General features: G+C 38.0%; 1 protein-coding gene across 2 annotated transcripts; it reads right to left on the bottom strand.

The window, feature by feature from the left end:
- Positions 1 to 3,077: 3,077 nt before the first annotated feature.
- Positions 3,078 to 24,403, bottom strand: pinx1 (PIN2 (TERF1) interacting telomerase inhibitor 1). 2 transcript variants are annotated; one of them, XM_014018874.1, is made up of 7 exons: positions 24,312 to 24,403; positions 23,581 to 23,690; positions 23,213 to 23,305; positions 22,909 to 22,984; positions 22,432 to 22,527; positions 17,476 to 17,558; positions 3,078 to 4,329 (listed from the first exon to the last, which is right to left on the bottom strand). In XM_014018874.1, the coding sequence occupies exons 1-7, from the start codon at positions 24,328 to 24,330 to the stop codon at positions 3,655 to 3,657; spliced, it is 1,152 nt and encodes a 383-aa protein (XP_013874328.1). In that variant the 5' UTR covers positions 24,331 to 24,403; the 3' UTR covers positions 3,078 to 3,654. The 2 variants fall into 2 exon arrangements, with proteins under 2 accessions (XP_013874328.1, XP_013874327.1); XM_014018873.1 differs by lacking the exon at positions 24,312 to 24,403 and adding an exon at positions 23,935 to 24,291.
- Between the last annotated feature and the right edge of the window lie 1,383 nt (positions 24,404 to 25,786).

Consider the following 25,786-nt stretch of genomic DNA (forward strand, 5'->3'; position numbering starts at 1 on the left):
GGTGTTATTGAGGATGAGACAATTTGGTTTGGGACAAATAACACAATGCTCACCACTGCTGATGAATAATTGACATGGAAAAAATAGTCTCTTATTCAGTGATTTTGAAAATATCGAAAGGACCTGAAATGTAGAGCTTGTCCAGTGATAATGGAAAAAAAAATCTCAAGGCCAGGAGTTATGTCGTATACGCGTTCTCATCGCTATGCATTATTTATGATGTAGCTTTGCATTCTTGTGGCTTTGCATTATTTAGATCGTGGTAACATGTCATCTCGTGGCTTTGTGTTCTCATAGCTACGTGTTATCTCGTGGCTATGTTACCCCATGGCCACACGTTCTCATGGCTATGAGGCCAACATGGTCGTTACAAATAACTAACCTTAGAAAACAAAACATAACTCAGTCTGATTTAAAGGTAGCTAAGGGGGATACCTATATAATGTGAAAAGGGAATTTATTTACCGTAATCGTCCTGATGCATCTCAGTAATCCAGGTAGAAAAAAATCAAAAAGAAAAAAATAAGTAGATCCTCTGGATGATTCTTCTTTAGTGAAACGTTTCATCTCTCCTCCAAGAGACTTCTTCAGTCTGATGAGTTTCAGGTGAACTCAGCCTTATAAGCACTGCCTCCACATGGACAAACAGGTTAATCACATGCAAAAGAGGGCCATGGCCTAACAATAGGCTTGATTAGCTCAATTGAGGGTCATGTGCCCCATCACCTGACTTATTGGTTTGGATGCTTCAGCTGTGGTTATTTGGTGTCATGTTATGTGTAAGTAGTGAGTGCAAGCGGGGTTCAACGGCCCCTTGTTTTTGCCTCTCTTTCCATCTTTGTGTTGGTATCACTGGGGCCCTGATTCACACCTTTTGCTCACAGGGGGCTGAGTCATACTTGCAATAAGAGCATTGTAGGAGGAGGACAACTGGGCACGAGGGCCTCCACCTCTGTTTAATGGTGGACGGTTTTTCTTCACAAAAATGGCTTCCTTTACTCCTCTCTCAAACCAACGTTCCTCTCTCAAGGATGAGAACATTTTCATCCCTTTCAAAAGTAGATAAAAGTGTGGGCCATACAGTGATGGATTGTAGTAACAGTATTTTTCTTGATGGAACTGATAAAGAAGAGATAATGAATATTGTAAAACATCTTGCAGACAACAGATCAAAAGACTGGATGGACATGGATATGATGTTAGTGAAAGAAATAACGGGTTATGTGATTGAACTGTTCACATTCACATATACAGTATATGTAACTTATCATTTTCAACAGAAATATTTCCTGATTACAGGAAGACAGCCAAGGTCATCCCTCTCTATAAGAGTGGTGAGAAATATGTTTAACAATTACAGACCAATATCATTGTTACCGCAGTTTTCAAAAATTCTGGAAAAGTAATTTGTGACTAGATTAGATCAATTTATCGATAAACATAATATATTAAGTAGTAGTCAATATGGGTTTAGAACTAATAATTCCACATCAATGGCCCTCATGGACTTAGTAGAGCAAATAGCAACTGATGTTGATCAAAAACAATACTGTGTTAGTGTTTATGTTGACTTAAAGAAAACTTTCGACACCATTGATCACAGAATTCTTCTAGAAAAATTGAACAAATACGGCATTAGAGGTCCAGCACTACAGTGGGTATACTAGCTATTTGAAAGATAGAAGACAGTTTGTACAAATAAATAATGTAAGATCTGAATTAAGTAATATCATATGCGGTGTGCCTCAGGGTTCTGTACTTGGGCCAAAGCTTTTTATTTTGTTTGTAAATGATTTGGTAAATGTGTCAGGGTTGTTCAAATGTGTTTTATTTGCAGACGATGCAACATTCTTTTGTTTTGGTAAAGATATAGAACGGATGTTGGTGGTGATGCAGACAGAATTTGTTAGAATACAAACTTTGTTTCAACTCAATAAATTATCATTAAATTTAGATAAGACAAATTATATGATATTCGGTAACAGAAAGAAAACTGTTGATTTTCCATTTAGAGTTGATGGTATTGAGATCTAGTCAGTGAGGTGAAGTTTTTTGGGTGTCATCATTGATGAGAAGCTGACATGGAGACCTCATCAAATCATATTTCTATTTACAGAAAAGAGACTTAAGAATCATCACCAGAAAGCATTACTATCACCCATCAAATTCATTGTTTCATCAGTCAAAGTTATTGAAATTCTATGATTTGGTTAACTATGGTATTTTATCAGTTACTGTATGTATAGGGCTCATAAAAACACATTACCTTCAAACATTCAGTTGCACTATTAAAAGAGAGTTGCTATAATCTCAAGGGGATAGAAATGTTTGTAAGACCTAAAGTTAGAACAAGTTTAAAGGAACGGAGTACTTCAGTCCAGGGAATAAAATTATGGAATAATCTGGAAGATGACATTAAAAATGCCAGATCAATATGCATGTTTAAGAGAATGATAAAGGTTAATTTGCTGGAGAAATATGTAAATGTATGAATTGTTGTTCAAGGATTTACACTTTTATTTTTTTTCCTTTTCTTTTTTGTAAACTGTAGATAATTTTTGATTGAAATTTTCTTTTGAGAAAAAGGGGCAGATATAAGAATTTTTCTTCTTCTGCTACCTTTCATTTAAATTGTAATTTGTATTTTTTTGTTTGTTGTTGAATTTATGTTGTTTTTGAAGAAAAGAATGAATAAACTAAACAGGATTCCTAAAAGATGAGTCAAACTTTGTTTCGGATTATTTCAAAACATTGAAACTCTAAAAGCAAAAAAGGTGTGCTAAAATGTTTTCGTGTGCAAGACTGGACACCTGAAGTCGACCTATTCGTCCTTTGACTCATCGCATGGAGGAGTTAAACAAGACGGTCTTGTTGAAGGTTTTTTTTAACGTTAGAGAAGCCGTGACAAGTTGCATTACTTCATGTGGTGGCGTAGTGACCGTCACAAACGCCACGTGATTCATTGGTACAGTTTTACATGTACAGCTGAACAACTTGCATAAGAATTCCATCGCCAGAAAAAAAAAGTTTCCCAAATTAGGAAACATTTAACTAGGAGACAAAACAAAAAGTCAAACTTGTGAGACTGTAGGTTTTATTTTAAAAAATGAATCCAGCTATATTATTTTTCAGATTTTCAAAAGATCAAAATCATCAAGACTGAACTCATTCCAAGATTTACAGAAATAAATTTCATCTGTCACATAGCATAAACCACTTTTTATCCTTTTCATTTTTTAATATCTGACAAAAAATAATGTACAGTCAACTGAGCAATCTGAATTGTGATGTTATTTGAGCACATACATAGTGGTAACACACTAAAGTATGATTGTAAAATATATTTCCCCTGTATTGTACAATAGCAGGAAACAGCTTCATTTTAATTAAATGAAAGCAGATATTTTAAATGCAGGAATTTAATTCTTTTTACAGTTTTATGAAAAACGGGTTGAACAGAATGCCATGTCACTTTAAATCTTTTTATATAACTAAGTTGTGAATGCAGTCATATGTAATGAGACTAAAACAGATTAAAAGTTAATTTCATTTCAGCATTTTCACTGAACCACTTTAAGGATTTTATGTTCAAGACATCTGAATTGCCTAAAGTGTTTTTAATTAGACAACTTTATCCTAATGCATAGCTTTATTTTACTCTTGATGTTCCTGCTTTCTTTTTTTCTTTTTGGATTTCTTGACTACCAGCTCATTATATTCTTCTCCTGCATCGTCCTGTTTGTGGTTTTTCTTTTCATCCTGCGTGAGCTCGGACTCTCCAGATTTATTCTCTGTTGGCTCGTGTCCGTTTAAATGCTCACGCTTTTTAAGTTTCGTTTTCCTGGAGGAGCACAGTTCTTGACAGTTCTCCAGAACATTCATGGAGGTACAGTTTTCATTTGCATTATTGTCATGTTCTGCAGTTTTTCTCTTCTTCTTCTTCTTCCTCCTCGATCTCTCTTCCTCCTGGTTGTCGTCATCTATTTCTACTACTACAGGACCAATGCATTTTTCTTCTATAACTTCTACATCCTCCACAGGCTTTTTGTTCTTCTTCTTTTTCTTCCTTTTGGGCTCTTCAGTATCGTCATTGCTGTTGACTGGACTGAGTTCTTTGCCAGGACCGGATGTCTCTGTAGCCTCCGCCTCCACCGAAGGTGCAGTAGCTTCAGCTCCACGAGCCGCCTTCAATCGAGCCATACGCTGTGCAAAATACTCGTGCATGCTCAGAGAGCTGGTCACAGTCTTTGTGATGAGCTCTGTGTCCTGTTCAGGGGGAGGAGTCCCGCTCTCCACAGACTCATCTGAGGAATTAGTTTTGCTGCTCTCCTAAACCGAAAACACACAAGAAGACAGAGTTTAGGCTTTAGAGAATCTGCACAAAGACAGCTCACCATTTTAAACCAAGGAGCTTAAATGGTTTTCAGTCACCACCCAAAGAACATACCAACAGTCTTTCTTGAAAGAAAAGCCTAAAATAGTGGGCTGATAAAACAATAGATGTCTTAAAGGAAGCACTGTCAACAGAACTGTCATGTTTCTGACAATTATCATCCATTTCTTACAACACTAGTTTTACACATCCAGACAGGTTTGTTTGCACAGTCAGCTTCAAACTGTCATCTTTTGTAATGCTTCTTTACTATTAAAGTAAGCCGTAGCTGAAGCTTGATTTTTCTTGATTTTCAGACAAAAATAAAACTAAATCCACTGCGTCTGTCAGCACATTCCCACTGACAGAAAACAAAATAAAATTCACTTCAACCAATCCATCTCATCCAAAACCTTGGCGACTTTTTTGGGAAGCCCATTTCTGCTTTTATAGAATAAACATTTCAGTAAAGAGGTGTGTGAAAATTAAGGATTTGGTTAAAGGGGGCAAAATAGGAATTTTCTCATAACATAATAAGCACTTTTTTGTGAAAATGTGCTCTTTTGTCACACAACTCTAACTTACAAATATTGCTGACCACGCACTGTCACATAATATAATGTCATTTAACTTTTTAGACAATTTATCTGTAATACACAATAACATGCAGGTCAGATGAACTGGCAACTCTAAACTCTCACCAGGTGTGAATGAAAGTGTGAATGGTCTGTCTTGTGTCTCTATAGGCATTTTTGCATTGTAAGGCCTGGCTCGGCCTCGAACTGGCCTTACTCTACCTCAGCTCTGGTTGCGTTTGGATCGAGCAGACACGTGGGTGGGATCATAAATATTAAACACAAGAATCTTATTTCATTTTATTTGCAACACAACATTAATCAAGCTTGAAGGAAAAGACTATAGTGGACCATCCAGCAGTTCGATGCTGAAGACAAGAGGCAAGATGATGGAATGGGAAGCTAATGGTAGCTAATGTTAGCTTGTTGTTGTTTGGTAGCTTGCTATACTGTAGTTAAACTTGCATTAAACGAAAGCTAGCCGTGTAAACAATTCAAGTTATGCTCATCTGTGTGACGTAACCCCCCCAGTCAGTGAACCAATCAATGAGCAACAGTAGCTGACATGAAATTAGGCAGAGCAGTCCACCCAGATATAACCACGGGTCTCGGGGTTCCAAAAATCAGGGTGGAACTGGGCCACAAAGGCTAATGCAAACACTCGGATTCTGTGTTTGAAGTCAGGTCTTGCAGTGCAAAAAGGCCTATGTGTCCCTGTGATGGACCTGAGCAGGGTGTACTCCACCTCAGCACCCAATGACCCTAAAAGGAACTAGTGGGTAAAGAAAATGGTTGGCTAGAAAAAGTGCTAGATCCATTTCAAACAGAATCAAAATAACTGCTGCACTTAAAGAAAAATAAGTCAGGACGATGTTTCTACATTTATTGTAAAAGTTTTAAAGTGTATCAAACAATGGCAGCTTTCTCTTCTAGAATCCAGGACAAAATAAAGTGATGATAAAATCATCGCTCCAACCTCTGGGCTACACATTAAACCAGGCCAACTTTACAACTGTTAGGAACAACACGATCCAGATTTTACCTCCACAGCATGTACAATTTGTCACCTCGCCCCTGTGACCCATTTGTCTTCATTTTCCTAATGGCCTACTCAATGCATAATGATTTGTCCAGAAGAATACAGAAGCTCCTCTGGAGAATCACACTAAACAATGCTGCCGCTCCGTGAATTATCTCAGATGGTAAAGTGGATGGAATTTTTTCAAACACTACAGATTACAGATAAACTGAAAACACTGAGCTTTGTGGAGTTGTCTCATTGTTCGGACTTTAAACTTTTACATTCAGATTACGCGACTGAGCGTCAGCGTTGAATCAGGACGAGATGATAATCATAGTACGCATAAAAATGTTAAAAAATAAGAGAGAAAAAGCCGTTGTATGGATTATTTTAACTTGGTCGCCTATCCATTATTAAAATCTGTATTGACTAAAAAGTTTCAAGAGTAAAGCTACCATTATTTATAATATAAATAAAAAATATAGAGATGGATCCATGTAATGGACCATAATCTAAACTGTAAATGTTTGTGTCATTGAGCTTCCTCTTTTGCCCCTTCATTGTTTTGATTCACCTCTTCACTCAGTGGTTGGTTTTTAACTGAAAAAATAAATAAATAAAAAAGCATTCAGGTTTTATTAATACATACTGTAACTCAAACTGAAAATCACCTATAATGAGCAATTTATTCATAGAAATTAAGCTTTTTTTTAAGAAAACAGAAAAATAGAAGAAAAAAATGTTTTCATGCTGAAGTCATGTTCTGAAAAAACTTGCAAGCAAGTCTTTGGTCATGGTTTTGAATCAGTGGTCGTTTAGCGACAGGGTCACTGATGTCCTGCCACAAGGGTCCTACAACAAATCAAATGTTATTAGAAAATTCTGGAAATATTGTACATGCGACTGCTGCTGAGGGAGACATTTTCCCCAGCCTTGACCACATTCACCTTTTACTCCTCTTCCTTCTTTCCCTCATCTGTCTTTGTCTGACTCCAATCTGAACGCTGATGCTCTTTTTATGTAATGTTGGAGTGATGTTTCAGTGAGATGTTTGTGTTCTGACTTGATTCTACAGCACCAAAAAAAAAAAAGAAAGAAAAGAAAAGAAAGAAAGAAAGAAAGAAAGAAAGAAAGAAAGAAAAAAAATACCAGCCACTATTCGTTGAGAGTCACAATCAAGCTTCTATAAAAATCAAGCCAACACAATGTGACATGCTCGGTGGCTGCGGTAGCTCCGTGCCGCCATCTTGTAATCCACAGGCTGCAGTTTGTTTGCTGTGGCAATGCCTGCAAAGGGGAGCAACCAAAAGAAAAACAACAATAAAAACTATGTGACATGCTCGTGTCTTTCACAATATTTTTGAAACTGCCCTGTGTGTCAGACTTTAGATGGAATTGAACAGCATGATTGGGGCTAAACAAAGTTTTCCTCAACGCAAACCTTGACTAGACAACTAGAACTTCTAACAAGAGGAATATAAGGCCCTTCAGGTGCGGTGCCATTAAACAAAACTTTCCAGCTTTCCACTAAAAATCTATACTCCCTGTTAACTGCACAATGGCATCCCCTCTGCTTGGGATAGTGAAGATGAGGGTTAGAGCTGACAGCACCAAACAACATGTAACTGGGATTTGGGAAGCTGGCTGGGGGCCACTTTAGAACTGCCTGTGAAATTACTCTCAGGAGAGGAAGAGGCTGAATGAGCAAGGGAAGAAAAAAAGGGGAGAGTGACTGAGAGAAACATCGTCTTCATCATCAGGAAAAGGTGGCTTGAGCTCAGTATGTGGCTGTTCCTCAATGCCTGGGGATTCCATTAGACTCTGATCTGACAGCAGAAGAAATGCTGTGCTGTGCACAGGCTGGACAGCAACACATACAGCTCCAGTCAGCATTACTGGCAGCCCTGGAGAGCTTTCTTAGTGTGCATCACAGAGGGCAACATGTTAATAAAAAAAAAAAAAAAAAACTGAGGAGCAAAGTTTGGAGAGGTTTCTGTTTGTTTTCAGTCATTTTTAACTCTATTTGGCATATTATTTCTTCGGTAAATTAATGAGCATCACTGAACTCTATATGAACGTCATATAAAACCCAGTTTGGAGAAAATGGTAACAACAGAACAATTATTGGAAGAAAGAACAGATTCAAAACTACCAGTTAGTGGAGGTAAATTTTCCAACTATTACTTTATTCCAAGAGTGATTTAACTTGATTCACTTAGAAAGAATTTTGCAAATTAACTGAATTAGTTAACGTAATTGCAGAGATTCTAAAAAGTATGGTAAAAATAGGCACGGTTGACGAGTGGAAGGTTGGAAAACACACCTATATCAAGCCGTGTCTGCCCCGCCACCCCCCATACCTCCTCCTTCTCTCCTACCAGACGCAAAACCCCAGGAAAAGGATGCGCTCAATGCAGTGTGCAGCTCTGAGATAAGGCTCCTTCAGCAGAGGAGCGGTCTGGCTGGCTATCGGGCCCTTCCTGATCCACTCACTCCTCTGGCGGGGAAAAGGGTTGGGCAGGGAACACAAGGAGGGTCCATAGAGGGTCCCAAAGAAAAGGAGAGGGTGGAAAGACATTCAACAGGCCACCTCCTTCAAGACACTCCAGTTCAATCTTTCCCTACTAATGTAGCCAATAGAAAGCCGATGGCAAAACATCCGCCAGGGTGCCAAAATACTGAGGCCAACATATTTAGTGGGAAAAAGTCAATGAAGCCAGGAGAAATGATGGAAAATGTTCTCTGGAATGTATGCTAAAGTTTTCAATAAAACTCAGCAGAAAAACTTAAGTTTCTAAACCATCATTCAGTTTACTGTTGATGTTGCTCGGTACACAAGTCCATTGTATTCATATTACCAAGAGAAGGCTAAAATCCAGAACCAATGCTTTCAGAAGTGTTCTTTTTTATTTTATTTCTTGTATTTGTTCCAAATTTGCAGTCATTATACTGATAAATCATTTTTTATCTGCAACTCCATGTATAAAAGTAGAGGTGTGCCAAAAAAAAAATCGATTCACATAAGAATCTAGATTGTCATTACGATTCAAAATCAATTTAAAATGTCCCAAAATCGATTCTAAAAAATAAAACTAATACATTGAAGTCTCCCCTGAAGTCGTGGTGAAGTCTCACGTAATTACAAAATTACGCGAGACATCACCACGCAGCAGGTTCTCGGACATATGCATGCCGCAGAAAGTTTCAAAACAAATGGAGGAAAGATTCAACCGGTCCCGTCTTTGTTGGTTTTTACCAAACGCCGGGGAAGATCGAGCTTGACATGAGCTTTATTGTGTGCAAGGTTTGTAAAATGAAGATGAAATACTTCGGGAACACAACAAATGCGCGTGCTCTCATAACCAGGCATCACCCAGAGTTAAAGCATTCGGAGCAGAGTCAGCCACCAGCAGCAGACCAACACACACTGCAGTCCTTTACTGAATTGTCTGCCAATTCCAAGCTGGCAAAAAAATAACCAGGTCTATCGCCTGCTTCATCGCCATAGACTTACTGTGTGGTGGAGAATGATGGGTTCATATTCATGTTGCAGACAGCAGAGCAGAGGTATGCCTAAGTTTTTCACTAAGACCGCAGTGCCACAGATTTACCAAGAAACTCAAAGGAAAAGATTAATGAAAAATTTAGAGGCAGCTAGTTTACTGGTGCTATTTTTCAATAATTTTTTTTCACTTGTTATTCTTAAAGCTTCTAAATAATAGTCTTTCATTTGTGCAAAAGTAGTATTCCATGTTGTATTTTTGTTACTGCAACTTTCCTGTGAAAAGAAAAGTGCTTGTTGTTCAACTGCAGCATTTTATTATACCAAAGCACTTTATTTTTGTTCCAACTTATTTTATAGCTGTGGTCCAGATAGGATTTTTTTTTTTTTAAAAAGGCACTTTCCTTCAAAGTGAAAAGGCAGCATGTTTAATTGCATTACTTTTTTAAATAACGATTCACTTTTATTTTTGTTACTTGAGTAATATGTAATATTGCATTAATGCAACGATTGAAAAACTACATTTAAGCATGGATTAATGTTTTAAACTTATTAAATGTGAAAAAGAAAAAGACTATTATCTGCATTTGTCATTCTGTCTTGCAATGCAGGCTGGAGTTAATCATGCAGATTCTATAGACTGAAAGCAGAAATTTTTATAAATCAAATAGTTCTGATTGAAAAATCGTTTTTGAATCGAATTGTGGCCACCAAAATCAGAATTGAATCAAATCGTGACACAGTAAAAGATTCCCACCCCTATATACAAGTAAAATAAACAAAGAATATGACCTTTTTGCTTCATAAAAAAAACATTGTAAACACTCAAGTGAGTTTAGGGAAATGCATCATGGGTAATAATGATAGGTTGACTGGTTATATGGGCTACACTAGTACAATAATCCTTAAACTGATGACTCAAATGCAAAGTGGCCAAGTTATTTGAACCAGAGTTTTAAAATTAAAACAATAATGTAGTTTTACATAAGTAGGAACTATTGACAATGTTTATTCTGTTAATTAGAATTTGATTGTGATGCAAATGCCCATTTATTTTCTTAAAAAATGCCTCTTTGCAGTACTAGTCCTTTTTTTTCCTTTTCGATAATTGCTCAACAATATTGCTTGGGTCTGTAATTGCATGAGTGTGCCCTCATTGTCCTGCCACAATAATAAATTTGGTGATACTTGGGGTCTATGGATCAGGGCCTGATTAGCCAGCTGTCTCTCCCTGATGAGCGCACAAGTCCAGCAGCCCATCCTTCATCAGCTGACGTGGGTGGACAGAAAAACAGGTGGATACCTTATTCCATGGCAAATATGTAAACGCCACAGTAGACTCTCAGGATGCTTTTAAATATCTCAAAAGCAATCCTAATGCTAATTTCCCTTTTATCAGCAAATAATTGCTTAGACAGAAAAGATTAAAACAGACAACTAGGAGGCCACTGTGTAGCTAAAACAAAGTGTGTTGAAAAACTTAAATTGTCCCCAAAAATGTTAATTATAAATGACAAATAAGGACAACAGTATGCATGCATTATGACCGGCCTGTTGTTCATCACAAAGATTTAAAGACAGAAAATTGGGGTCCCACACCCCAGCCCTAGGGAGGGAAGATACTTTGATTTATTAGATTAAAGAGTCAGTAATTAAATGGTAGTCTGTGACTGTAAACAGCTAAGAGGGCCTGAAATCTTAGAGCGGTTAGCTCTACAAGGCAGTAATTATCCAGCTCCTATGTATTGTAGCTGAGGCCTGTAACTATGAGACAGACACCCTATTCTTTTTTTTCCCTTCTTTTTGTGCTGCGCTAATCTGTAAGTGTCAGGAAGCTGGCAGCAAGCTGGCAGGGAGCAGTCCACAGGACTGCCAAGGAGGTAAATGGCAAATGTGTGGCTTCTGTGTTTACAGGGGAGGAGGAGGTGGCGGTGATGGGGGGGTGGGTGGTTTATTTTTGGCGGGTCTCAATATTTTCAGCGGTAAAAGTAAAAGGGTCTGTCAACAAACATGCTCGACAGAAAGAAAGCCTTTGCTTCAAGCAATTAGATGCTATCTGAGAAGTGGTCTACAATGAGTGCAGCACCCTTCAGGAGCACACCGGCCCATTCAAACAGCAGCAAGAACCGTGCTGCACTGATGCACGTTTACACCAGCAGGCCCTTTCAACAGATCAGAGCTGCAAGTTGATGGATAACTGAGACAAAAAAAAAACCTTTGCTTAGTTGTTGTATTTCTATTCATAGTGATAATTACAGGAATCAACAGCCTTAAACTCGCCACACAAGAAAATACAATGAAGCTGCCTGGTATAAACTTGTAGACACCAATTACTAGCTAGTTGAAATGCTTTTTAAAAAGGCAATATTTCTATTTTACCGCATGTAGAAAAAGAAAATAAACGTCAAAGTGGAAAAAAATTAAACAACTATTTTAAACTAGTTTAAAAGTTTACGAAATTGACAGGCTCTGTTTTTGGTCATTTTGTCACAATCAAATTTTTTTTCTTTTTTCTTTTCAACCTGTGATTGTTTGCAGACACTTTTTGTACTAAAATGACATTTTAGTTCTGTGTTGTCAGCAAAGTTTTACTGCTAAGCTCCGCCCATCAACTCCCAGGCGCCTTGGTGACACATCTGCCAAATGTTCAAGCCCCTAACTCACGTCACCCCTGCTCTATATTCCTTAACACGGTGGTATCGAGGGAGCCCCTGCTGATGCACAATTCTTCATGTGGACGATGCGTGGGCAGTAAAGCCCTGCAACAGGTGCCACCCGATGAGGCCTGATCCTCTGTTCTTTGTATCTGAACAGGAGTGGGAGTGGGAGAGGCCGCAGGGGTTGCACTGACCTGAGACCAGGGCGCACCATACTCGCTGTCTGGCTGGAGGTTCAGACATCAACTCAAGACTTGTACCAAATTATACTGAACCATTTTTCTTCTCTGACACTTTAAGGGAGTAAAGAACTAATGAATAGATCAATGTTGGACCAACTTTAACATTTGTGGTGGTCACAAACATTGGTTGGTTGCACTTTTTAAAAAGGTCAAAGTTGTAAAGTCAAGCAAGTCATACAGGGGAAAAAAGTAGTCTTAAAAACTTGACAAAATAAATTATCCAGTTTTATTTTTTAGTTACTTTTTTTCTTATTACGCTGATAAATCTAAACTATCATTTAAAAACAATTTAAATTTAAAGGTAAATGCAAAACCAAAAATACATTTTATTTCTCAATGACCTTCCCTGCTAAAAGAAAAGGGAACCTAGGTGGAAAAATAAAACTACTGCTCGTTTCCACCTTTCAACTGGGCTGGCGGCTTTAAAAAATGACTAACTTTTGTTGATGTATGAATCGGCGGGGAGTCTATTTATCAGCAGGCCCTCTGCGGTCGCCCACTTGGGTCCCTCAAGCCACAAGCCGCATCGCTCCCCTTTGACTGATTAATTAGCCAATCAGAAGACATTTTTCACTGGGCGGCAGAATGGTTTATTTCAGCTAATGCCGGGCTTTCGAGCCGAGGCCCGTTGGAGCCTCGTCGGCTCTTTCGGCCTGCCTGAGTGGCTGGGCAGCGGGGCAAGGGAGATAAATCAAGCTGGGCTGGCCCTCCATGTGGCTCCCCTAACTAAACCCCCTGAGGAGGGCATAAGAGCAGGGGTGGTGGAGAAGGGGGGAGGAGAGAGAGCCGGACGGCCAGGGGCGCTGCTCGCCCGCCGATAAGCAAAGGGAGCACAGGGCTGCCAAAGTCCCTTCATTTAGGAGTGGCCGGGGCGTTTTGATATCTCGGCAGAGAAAGCCTGTCGTTTGTCACGCGGTGAGTAATTGTGTTGAGAGGTGCAGGAGGAGGCAGGAGCTGGAGGAGGCTCGCAAGCGTGGGATAGATGATGGATAACAGAGGTCCATGTAGATGGACAGATGCACACCAAAGCTTCACTGTTCAAGTAGTGTAAATTATGGCTTTAGGCATACATTTTTGAATGCCAAAAGAAATGAAATAAAAAGCTTTGTGTGAAATGGCTGTCATCAATTTCTTTTCTTAAATCAGAAGTATTTAGAAAAACTGTTGTTTGCCCAAAACAAAAGCATCATAGAGGTGCTTAAAAGATTAACCTTTGTTTTGTGTTCTTTTATTATGTTATGTTTTCTATTAAATTAGGTTCATAAGGCAAGTATTTGCTGTTAACACAATCAATCCAATGATCTAATCTGAAAACATTTTCCCATGTTTCTGGCTTGTTTTTTCCCTCCTACTTTGTCGACAGTTTCATCAAGTACTTTTTAGTGGTGCAACAATACATGTACCTGTATCGAACCGTTCAATACAGTGCTTTAGGTTCAATACAAACTTGTATCGAACAATACAGATTTTAAAATTTATTGTATCGACTTGTCTTCTGAAGATGCTCTGTGTTAAAGGATCAGTGGATCTGTGTTCGACTACTCCACCTAGGCTGCATTTCTGAGCACAGATCCACTGAGAAACTTGCTGTTTCAGCAACATTTAGTTTGAAAACTGTATTTTGAGGTTAAACAAATGTTCATTATTAATTTTAATAAATTACAAGTTAAAAAGGGCATGGACATTTCTCTTTTGTTGTATCGAAAAAAATATCGAACCGTGAGACTAAAGTACTGAACCGAATCGTGAATTTTCTGTATCGTTGCACCCCTAGTACTTTTTTATGTTCAAAAAAAAATGTTTCAACTTGAAAAAAATGCATTTTATACAATACAGATGTAAATATAAAACACAAAAGTTTGCATCTTAATAGAAAAGGGGACTGTAACCAACAATTTTAAGATAATTTTAGATGTCGCATAAACGTTAGAAGCCTACGTGTAAAAACACAATTAACATATTCTCATATGTTCTCATGCTATTTTCACACATCTAGTGCTGCCTTTGATGAACAGAAGGTTGTGGGCCAGTTGACAGCGTGTCTGTGTGCTTGTCTGTTTCATGAAGCGTTGTGAGCAGCGATAAGGGGCAAGCAGGAAACACATCACGGTGGAGGAAGGAAAACACCCGCAGTGGGGGGACTGGTGGAAGGGATGCTGGACAGACAGCAGTGGGTGGTGGATGAAGAGCTGGAAGATTCATGAGGGGAAGGAGGGAAGGTCTAAAGAAGTCCACACAGATTTGTTTAGGCCTCTGGGCCTTACCTTGCCAGGATGCAGATAAGTGCTAATGTGATAAAACACACCACAAACCCAAAGCTCCAACCATGTATGTATCTCTTTGGGGCATTGTGATTATTATTATATACATATTTACAGCATTTTTTTTGTAGAGTTGACAAATTAAAAGCAAAGATCACCAAAAGACGAAGGTCACCAACAGAGCCACAAACTCGCTGGAGATCAGGCAAAACGCCTTGAGCTTGATTGGTCAATCACCCTGTTTACCTCCTACCTGCAGCCTCAAACGATGCTGAGCTTCAACACAAGACCTCATGGGAAACCATTGTAATGTTTGTCAGTGTTTTCAATATGGTCAATGGTGCCCCTTCTGGCTGAAAAATAACAACCCATAACCAACCGATTAGAGAGAAAATGATGGTGTGTGTTGCCGGCATTTCCAATGTTATTCAGCTAGGGAGGATCTGCCATTGTGATGTTGTGGCCCAGCCCCTGCATGGGAATAGAGAGGGGTTTTTTTTGCACAATTTATGGATTTTTAAGCTGCCAATTTTTTTTCCAAGACAAATGGTCTAGATAAATAGGAATAAAACAAGACTGGGTTTTCTTTGCACCGGTATTCATAAAAGGTATTTTTTTTCTTTGTCCTGCTGGCTTTTCTGATTTGAGTCAATTAAACTTGTGACTACCAATCTGTTTAACGACACAAAAATACATTCATTCATCATAGAGCACAAAGAAGTGCACAACAGTGCTCGTTTCATCTTTATGTCTGTGTAAGTCTGCCATGTTCATCAGCAAAAATGCATCTGACTGTTTGCAACTACGTCACCTAATCAATGGAGGTGCCATGATGGACGTTGGAAGTGAGGGAGGGGAGTATCGAAGCGAGCAACTGCGATTGTTTCCCCAAGTTGTTTTTGCCAGAATTTTCATGGTTATTTTCAGTGCAGGCCTTAAACTTTTAATGTGCTTTATTTTCATACACTCAGAAAGTTCTATCAAGTGGAACTTTTTCAGATGGTAGAATAGATGCTGATCGTCGGAACCACTCTCCAGCACATTTAACAGCAGGCTTAAAGCTGAAGTTTGTCGAACCTTCAAAACCCGAACCAAGTCTATGCCACTGAATTTAGTTGTTGCTTTCATATTGACTATTTTGTCAGCTACTTTTTTAACTGTGGATGCTTGTTCACTCACATTATGGCATTGTGCTGCAGGTAGTGTAAAGTCATAGTGCTGAGCACTGGTGTGACATCTATTGATCAAATTACTTTAAAAGTCATATCACGGTTATCAAAACATTTTCTACCCTGACATCGATATCGAATTATTGTCAACCACTATTATGCAATATATGAACGTTAATCTTCTTAATTTGTAAAAAGGGTTTATTGCAAATCCATAAATTCACTGAGGGCTGCCAGTCCTTACAGTTGATGGCTGCTTTCCATCCATCCGTCTTCTGTCCTCGTCCAAATGTGATAAAATGACAGGTCTGGCTTGTTTCCATGTCTGTTTGTGCAGCTAACCACCCAGCACCCTTACGCATGTCATGTTGTACAGACTGTAAATTACTTGAGTTTTCATCCATTTTGCAGGTATATGTAGTACATATACAAAGATTTGACTGATTTTTTTCAATAACTCAGCTTCAAATCTATTTTACCTCTCAGAGCCTGTAGGACATTAAAAACAAAGTTAAGTAACCATCTCCCAACCTGCTATGCTGCTAGAATTAAGTCCTGTTCCCCCCGTATCCCATGATTTTTTTTTTGTGTGAAAATTACGGATTTTCCGAGGTATAAGATACAGGTAAAAGCCCAAAGGGGTCGACATGTATGTACCCTATGACCATTTTTACAGGTAAATCAACTAAATAAAAGGGATGTTAGGCTACCAACCATCTGTTTTTTGACTAGCTGTACAGGAGTTTACGCATAGGTTGTTTTGACAACAGTAATGGTGAAGTGGACTGCTTTCTCACAAGCGTGACGTCAGGTATAAAAGGGTCAATATGGGCTAAATGTTACATTGAATTAGCTTTTTATCTATTTGAACAATACAGGTGATGCGACACTTGCAGCACCTGTGAATTTTTCAGAAGCATCAAAGACATCATAATTAGTAGATGACTTAATATTTTATTTCCATTAATATGAACTCATGACCTGCATCCAAAGGCAGGTTAATTTCACAAAAATGTTTTCAAGGTGAGCAAAATGCCAATTCCAGGCAAAAAAAGTGTCTTTGCTTTTGAGTTACCTTTTAAAAGCATGAAACCTATCATGTCATCAAGTGCCAAAGTGACATCTGAAGTGGCCAAATACTGTTGCCACAAGCAAAATAAACTTTTATGCAAGTGTCATCACCTAGGATTTCAGAAAACCTCACAATTTTGACTTTCCTTTAATAATTCCTTCTGGCAGACTTAACCCACTGATGTGACGCTTGGAGTCAGAAGCAGAAGGAAAAAAAATAGGGGAAGTGTGAAGGAGAGTAGGAAGCAGTAAGAATGAAAATCCCTTAACTGGATTTAAAAGGTTCTTGCCACCATCAGTGGCCTTTTGGCACTGTTAAAGCTGTACACGCCGACATGGATAATCTACAGCCAGAGGCTGCTTGGGAACCGGGCCCTGCAGTAGCACAAGGATCGCGTAATACCAGAGAGTCTGTTAAGGCCATCAGTACCGATGGTCACTTGCAATTACAGAGACAAATAAGCTCAAGCCACCTGGCCAGTGGAATATCAACTCCTCTCAAGGCCCAACTATGACTAAGTTAAGAAAGATAGGAGGTTGGCTTGTTCCATTTCGATGATAAAAATAGATTACAGCAACATGGTTCATAAAACAAAGGTTCTCACCAGCTCTTGGTCGTTGGCAGATTTCGCCCTCTTCCCGAAGATACAGTTGAGGTCAGTTTCACTGCGAGAGGATAGGTCCTTTCCTGAAAGCAATAAACACAATAAATATGTGAAACTCTGTTTTGGGTTCTGTTACTTTGCCTCATGTAACTTAAGGTAATTTAAACAATGAGATCTGTTAACTCAGCACTACCCAAACTTTGTAGTGTTTGCCAATTTATGTAACAGGTAGCAATCAATTCAAAGTGAAATTTGTACATCTATGTGGGTGTTTTTGTGAAATGTGGTCAATGGGTAAACAGAGCAGAGGTCTGCATGGTTTACTTTATAGCTTGAAGGATAAAACAGCTAAGAAAAATAAACTGACAGCATGTCTACATAGTCCCATTTTTAAGTCGGGCCTCAAAGACTCCTGAAGCACGCAGTGGTCCGTCTCAAGCCCGGGTCCTGTTCATACAGCTGCATCCTCTTCCTTCAGCGGGACTCTGATAACATTTGGTTATTTATTGCTTTTAAGCCTCTATCTCCTCTGCTCTTGACTTTGAAAGTCACTGTGGATGCAGGTTTAAGAGGGAACACCAAGAAAGTATGTTGTAAACTAAAACAAACGAGGAGGGGGCCCAGTGTTGTTTGTCATCTACTGAACTTAGGTCAGACATAAAATTATGCCAGAGCTGACATTTCTAATGTTTGGAGAAGGAAGCATGCATCCACGTTTTTTTCTGCTGAAAGGTGAAAGTGCAAATAAAAGTTCTGATAAAAAGAAGCTTAAACCTAATTTTCTCACAGGCTCCTAAAAGGTGGAAAAATACCATTAAAAAGCATGAAACTTGTTAGCATAGGATAGAAATATGCAGTTGACGGTTGTGATTTTGAAAGGCAGGAATTATAAGCACAGCTAACCAGTCAAACCAGACTTACAGGGCATTCAAACTAACTGACAAATGTACAAATGGCACAGATTTAATTGCAGATGGTGTCGCATAATGATGCCAAAAAACGTGAAAGCTGTATGTAGGTGGCTTTTATGAAAAACAAAAAAGTACAGCTTTTCAGCTTGTAAATACGCTGCAATTATTGTGATTAGTTTGGTTCTGTCTAAACCTGTTGTTTAGATAAAATCCAATTAATAAATAAGCCCAAAGCTACAATAAAACCACCACACACAGCATTGGCTGGAGATCCGCAGTTAAATTCTGCATCTACCACCCTGGCTGGCCTGACACTTGATAGATGGAGGCAGCAATTAAAACTGGGTTACTGGTTTATGCTTTGGAACCTGGACCTAAGCAGTGGAGATTTCTGTGCCTTTCCCCACAAACAAAGACCATCAATCCTCCATGCTGACTAAAAAAGGGAGCCAGCATAAACGAGATATCAATAAAAAAAGCAGGGCACTGAGGAGGAGGCCAGGGTAAGACGGAGCAACGCACATTTGGAAAGCTTTCGATGCTACTTTGGCCACAACATTTTATTGTAATATAAACTTGAAGCTAAATGATTTCAGGTATTTTACTCAACAGATTCAGCCCAAAAAGGGCTGACCTTTCCGCCTCACAGTCGGTTGTTGGGAGAACTATATGAGAGTATTACCTGACCTTTCCAGCCTCTCTTATAATAAGCTTACCGGCAGTAAATCTATTACCAAGCCTTTACTTGGCAACAACCTCACAGAAAAGGGAGTCAGCATCAGAGAAGTCAGTGGAAGCATGCAAAGAGGCGTGGCAGATTATAAGTTGCCACGTAACCCTGTGGTGTCTTGTGGCAATTTATGATCACAAACAGAACATATTGTGGCACAGAGTCTCAATGGGAGGAGACAAATAACAAAAATTAAAAGGTACAAGACATCCTGTAGTTGTGGCCTACTGCTTTAAGACGGCCCCAAATATTTTTACCATGTAGACAACTCAACATGCTTTCACATCCAAAGAACACTGCTACTGAAGATAATAAAAATGACTTAAAGCACCCTGAAAACTGTACTTTCATAATTCCAATTTAAATGACAAGTTAGTTGAACAAAAGGAACAGCAGCTTATAATGTTCCATTTGCGTTGTTTTTTTATCTGACATTTTAATATATAAAGAAACTAGGACATTACATTGTAGTACAGCTTTGTCTAACATGGTTTTCATTACAGAGGTTAGAAACCATGCACCTGGCAAAAACCTGACGCGAGAATTCACTCCTCGCCAAGGAGGGGAAAAGAGGAAGACACAAAGAAAACATGCAAGCTGGTATTTAATTTAGCATGCAATTAATTGATTTATTGCTTATCGTGACAGGCCTAGTTAGCGCACAACTACAGACTTTGGTGTACGGTGCTTTCTCTTCAAACAAGCAAAGTCAATACGAATGCCCACTGATGAAAAGCACAGACTACCAAGTTCAAACTTTTCAGAAAAGTTTTAATAGAGGCCCCAGAAATGCTAACTGCAATTAAAGACTTCCATCAAAGAGTGCAGCAATTTCAAAGGTTTACATTTATATTCAGTCAAAAGTCAACAGCAATGACGAAAAAGTCTAAAAAAAAGTTCAGCTAAGGACTCAAAACATGCAACCTGCCACCTAATCTGTCAAATGTTCTGGACCTGTCATGGTTCAGGAATGCAAATTCTTTAAAACTGAAGATTACTGGCATTTAACAGTGTGAAACCAAATACAACTTTTTGATAAACAATCTGTGTGCTGAGATTCAGATCAAAGTCACCAAACTCCCACGAATAACTTTATTCACTCAGTTTTGCACAACTGCAACGCAACTGAACCGGAATGAAAACAGCTGATGCATGTACGGAACGTGTCCGGAGTTAACAACAGGTATCGTTCATGTTCCCTTTCTGACTAATCATAGTGGCTGCATGGCAGAGCATTAATTAACAGTGTGAAAGTTCTGTGATCAAAACAACCCTTAAGTGTGCAGCAACAGATTGAAAGCATGAGCTGAAACACATTTATCTGTTGATGCTTCTATCTTAACTTAAATGACATACCTGGAGTGAATATTTCAAGTTTAAATGTATTTATAGAAAATAGCAGGATTTGTTTTTTTTTTGCTGCTGCTTTTTATGACCTTGAAACCAGTCATTTGCCTTCATTTATTGCTGCTTACATATTAGTCTATAGCTAACCAGTCAAGACTAAATATTTTATTGCATAAAATGGGAACTTAATAATAAAAATATGAACTTACTTTTATTATTAAAAATAACATTAACTCTACAAAACTCAATGTGCAACACCCAAATTTTTATATTATCCATTTTACTTACTAAATTTCTAACATAAAAGATCACATTCGGATTTCCAATCCATAAAAATTAATTACCATAATTTAACTTTTTCAGTGGTTAAAAATGATTGAGTGCTTTTAAGTAATGCCTCCTCAAACACATAACTACAAACAAGTGGAGCTTAAAATGTATGAATTAAATACAACTGGCATTGTAATTTTACAGTGATTGCAGCAGGATCATCAGCAAATGTAGATTAACCCCTCATAATGGTATTTGTCATAAAATAAGCTTAAATAAGGACTGCAGAAGATGACAATTTTTTAAATACAGATTAATCAATTAATCGACAGAATAATCGATAGATTAATCGATTACTAAAATAATCGTTAGCTGCACCCCTACAACCATATAATATTTGTCAAAGTCTTCAAAGTGGCTGGAATAACATTTTCCAATGATCTCAGCTAATCGTTAATTCAAATACGTTAAAATATGAAGACTGGTGACCTGCACCTGCATGTATGTATTTATTAAACACATTCGCTCATTGATGTAACTGGAATAAATGAACAGAGAATAAAGTGCTGATGGTTCTGGTTGTGGACAACTCGTCCAGTATAAATAAATGTATGCCACCAAAAATGTATTCATTATATAGTAAGTCCAGAATATTAAGGATCTAGATTAAAGCAAGAAGAAAAGCATCTTTATCAAACTCTTAATGCTCTTGCCTAAAGTCTTCTATGTTGTTAGAAGAAATGAATCCAGAGAATCGTCATTTTCTAGCTCCTTTCAAATTAAGACAACAAAAAAAATGTTTTAAGAGGGTCTGGAGGAGAAGCTGAAGCCGTGTCTTATCTGACAAGGTCATCTAATAGTTCAGAGGAGCTGCTGTTTGCGGTAAATGGAGATACCAGATGCCCTAAACAGGAAACAGGAAGTTGCTATTGAATGACGTAAAATACTGAAGGTTCTTCCAGGTGAGGCAAAAGTTGAGATATTTGTTTTGTCCAGAGCGATGAGCAGATGAGGTAGATTTGAACTCATTGACCCACAAATCCAGAAATGGTAAACTACTAAAACAGACGTTCGCAGGTCCAATAGATAATAAAACCTCTGATGAATGCCAGTTTCATTAAAAACTATTTAATCATGAAACTATGCTGCAAGTATCACACAACTCAGCAATAAACTATGTTGTTTTTTTTGTTTTTTTTACGTTAGCCTCCAGTGGTCCTGAACACCAAATTCCTCCTTGAACATATCAGTGTACTGGCCTTGACCAGCAAATCTTAACTTCCTGACATGTAAAGGGTAATGAAAAGAGTAGAGAGATATAAATAACTTCAACCGAACACTCACCGGGTCAACTGACCCGACACAGTAAGACAGAACTCTGATCAGGGTCTGTGGTGTGAGACGAGAGCACAAGTCTCAATAAAAGGTCAAGAACTCTGTACCAGTCCAAGCCGTAGGTGTACACATGCAGAAAACTTCTAAGTTAAACACGTCACATCAAGTAGCCGTTAGAGAGAAATGCTTATTAAAGTTTAGATATTAATTTAAAATCTCTTCAGAATTGTGTATTTTACTTATTGATGAATAAAAGAGTCAATCTAAGTATTTATGGATGTAGTAGAAAGATAGATCATGGTACAAAAAATTTGATAGTTTTAAACCATTATCTCCAACCAGGATGCCAAAAACTGCACCCACCTTTAGTGAATTTCATGTAATGGACCCTCTTTTTGGACGTTTTGGATTTCTCCTCCAAGCTGAAACCTTTCTTCTCATCTGACGGAGCTTCTACAGCTGGAAAAAGAAAGTGCACAAATATCTAAAGATGTGTTCTTTGAACTAAAACAGTGCATATATCAAGTGTTTTATCAGGAATTTTACATGTCCTTTGATGTCTGACATGGTAATAATGATTAACACTTTCATTCTGTTCTACAATATTTGGTTTGTTCTTTACAAAATGTTGAACCAAAGCGCCCTCTGCTGTCCAAAAAGACAACCAACAGACTTGATCTACATAAGCACATTGAAACAAGAAAATATAAACAGAAAATGTGTTTTGAAATCAGAATGGCTACAAATCTGTGTAACATGCCCTTTGTAATCTGCCACACGTAGAGTAACAAATTAATTCAGACTCTTGTTAAATATCTTGGACATGCTTTGAGTACATACCATTGGTTTGACCATGGTGGTTGTTAAGTTCAGCAAGCAGCTCATTGAAATCATCTTGATGAGCAATCCATTTATCCTGCAAAAATCATAGATCTCAGCAAAGCAAAGCTAGGAGGGGGGAAAAAAACACCTTTCTGACAACTTTGTCATTTTGTGCATTTTTAGAGAAATATGTAAATGTATCCTGTGGTATGCAAAAGGAAAATGTAAAATCAGCAAAACTACCAAATTGGTTAGTTCAGAATAAATGACTAAAGGCTAATTTTGATTCTAAAATAAACTCGTGTCTCTTAACTGCACTCACCTCATGACTGGCATTGGCCCCAAGCCCGTAGTTATCGTTCTTGATTCTTACTTTGATGTGGTCTGTTGAGCCTTGTTCACTCCTCCCAAGTCCCTGGAGATACAATAAAAATATTTACTGACATGTGCTTCCAAATCTTTTGTTTTAACAATGAGTTACCCTGCTGCCTCTGTATGTTGATTAGGTAGTTATGAAAGAAAACAGTTGCAAGGACTTTCAAATACTATGAGCTTTGAATTAAAGAAGTAAAGACACACTTGTTTACATTTTCAATTGTCCATTTTATCAAGAAAGGTGCAGCAGCATCCAAACATATGTGGGCCTGATTTTATATACAATGAAAACCATGTTAGCAAAGTCTGACTCACTTTGCCCTTGGACCAGCCCATTCGCTCCAGCATCTTCTGGCCAAATTTGGAGTCATCCTTGCTCCAAGTGCTGTTCCTGGGGTCAACAGACCACTTCCGTTTCCTGCGGGCTGTTAGCAGAGCAACACACAATCATATAACAGTCTGCCAACATTAGACAATTGACAAGGACAAGCATCTAAATCCACAATTAAGATGATAATGCAAGAGGATGTAAAATAATGCCCGTGTAAGAGTGCAACTCAAAGGATACCAGCCAAAGTAATTAACTCAAGAAAATTGTAGCATGTATATTATATGAAATGAAACTAAAAAATAGCAAATGAAACGTAAACGAAGCAGCAGACCACTTACGTAACAACAAAATCTGTAGGTGTCAACGAGGCATAAAGTACCCGACAACAAAGTGAAGATAAATGCTTATAATAAATTGACACTGCAATTCAACCTCCCCGTTAAGAACAATGCTTTAACTGCACACAGACTGAGAGCAATACAATGTAGTTTTGATGCAAAAAGAATGTTAGCAGACACGTGTTTAAATCTCGGAGCACACAAGCTAATGCTAGCTACCGGCGTTCCGCTTTAAAAAGTAAAACAAGAATAATATCGGATTATAAATTTACACTGGGAGTATTGTTCAGTTTTGGCTACAACAAAATTAATAAAAAGTCAATGTAATCATAGATAAAAACTAAATATTTGTCATATTTGTGAGAAAATCTACATACGTTCAGCTAGCATGGACATCCTGGGGTCCTTAAGCAGATTGCATGAACGCAAGTCCAGAGGCGGTCCTAGATAATGCCTGAATGCAATTTTTCTTTTCTTTTTTTTCTTTTCTTTTCTTTTCTTTTCTTTTCTTTTCTTTTCTTTTCTTTTCTTAATTCATTTTAATTTTTTAAGCGTTACTAATATTAATATGTGACTACAACATGGACAATAAATGCAAATATACCCTTGTAAAATATATTTAAATATACCATTTTCAAAAACAATAAAGAAATTATGTGTTTATGCAACCTTTTTTAGTCGAAATAATATTTAGAAAGCATTTTACTAGCCAGTATCGCAACAACGTTTTTCTCCATTAGGGGGCGCGCCGGCTTAACAAACTGGCTGGACATTGAATTTGTTCATGCACCCAGGAATGGAGGTGGTATTCTTTGGTTGCAGGATGTGAATTTGATCAGAGAAATGCAAACACTGAAATATTCATGTTTTCCTGTGTAACCTGTTTTCCTGTGTAACCTGATCATGTTTTTTTACACAGATTTTCATTGAACATGCGGTCGTGTGTGTGGCTTTATCTGTGGGAACATTTTTCAATGACATTTACATTCCTTTGACATGTTTAGTTCGGTCAGTTGTTTTGTCTAGTGTAAAGGCAAAATGTCTCTTTTACTTTCATTAAAACAAATATCACGTTCAGATTGGTCTAAGCTAGTTTATGTGAAACTTAACCCCAAAGCTGCACCTAAACTTTCCTCATGGGATTAGGGCAAGACTGTGTGAAAGAGGCCTGGACAGAGACCTGCGTCAGTTAATGCTGTTATCTTAACACACCAGATAGTTTTGAGGGGTTTGGTTAGTTCCCTTTGAAGAAGAGTTGTGTGTGTTTTAGTCATTGAGGCTTGCTTTATTTATTCATTCATTCATTCGTTCATTCATTCATTCATTCATTCATTCATTCATTCATTCATTCATTCATTCATTCATTCATTCATTCATTCATTCATTCATTCATTTATTATTTTTATTGAGGCTTTATTTAGAATTTTGAAAGGCTCTTGTACTCAAAGTATCACAGTTTCTTTCTTAAATTTTCTAAAACGTAAATTGTCAAGCTCAGTATTTTCTAATTCAACAAGATTTTTTCAAGTACTTAATTTGTGTCCAGATAAATTTGATTTGAAAACAGACAAAAGAAGCACCAAAAAACGTAATTATCTTTAAAAAGAAACACACACACACACACACACACGTTTGTTTCTCGACCCCGTGGGGACCTTCCATTGACTTCCATTCATGTTTTTTAGACTTTATAGCCTAACCCTGACCATATACTCTAAAATTAACCTCACAGAAACTTACCTGACCCTAAAACTAACCTAAACCTTGGTCCTAAACCTAACCCCACACCTGTAACATACATTTGGACCCGTGGGGACCAATGTCAGGTCCCCACGATTCACTTCGGTCCCCA

This window comes from Austrofundulus limnaeus, unplaced genomic scaffold (assembly GCF_001266775.1).
Source record: "Austrofundulus limnaeus strain Quisiro unplaced genomic scaffold, Austrofundulus_limnaeus-1.0 Scaffold205, whole genome shotgun sequence".
Classification (NCBI taxonomy): Eukaryota; Metazoa; Chordata; class Actinopteri; order Cyprinodontiformes; family Rivulidae; genus Austrofundulus; species Austrofundulus limnaeus.

Bases quoted from the DNA above. Each gene is read 5' to 3' on its own strand.
- pinx1 (XM_014018874.1), bottom strand. The intron at 23,306-23,580 runs GTGAGTCAGACT...TTGTATCTCCAG, and splicing joins TGGGCTGGTCCAAGGGCAAA to GGACTTGGGAGGAGTGAACA. The intron at 22,528-22,908 runs GTATGTACTCAA...TTCTTTTTCCAG, and splicing joins CCACCATGGTCAAACCAATG to CTGTAGAAGCTCCGTCAGAT.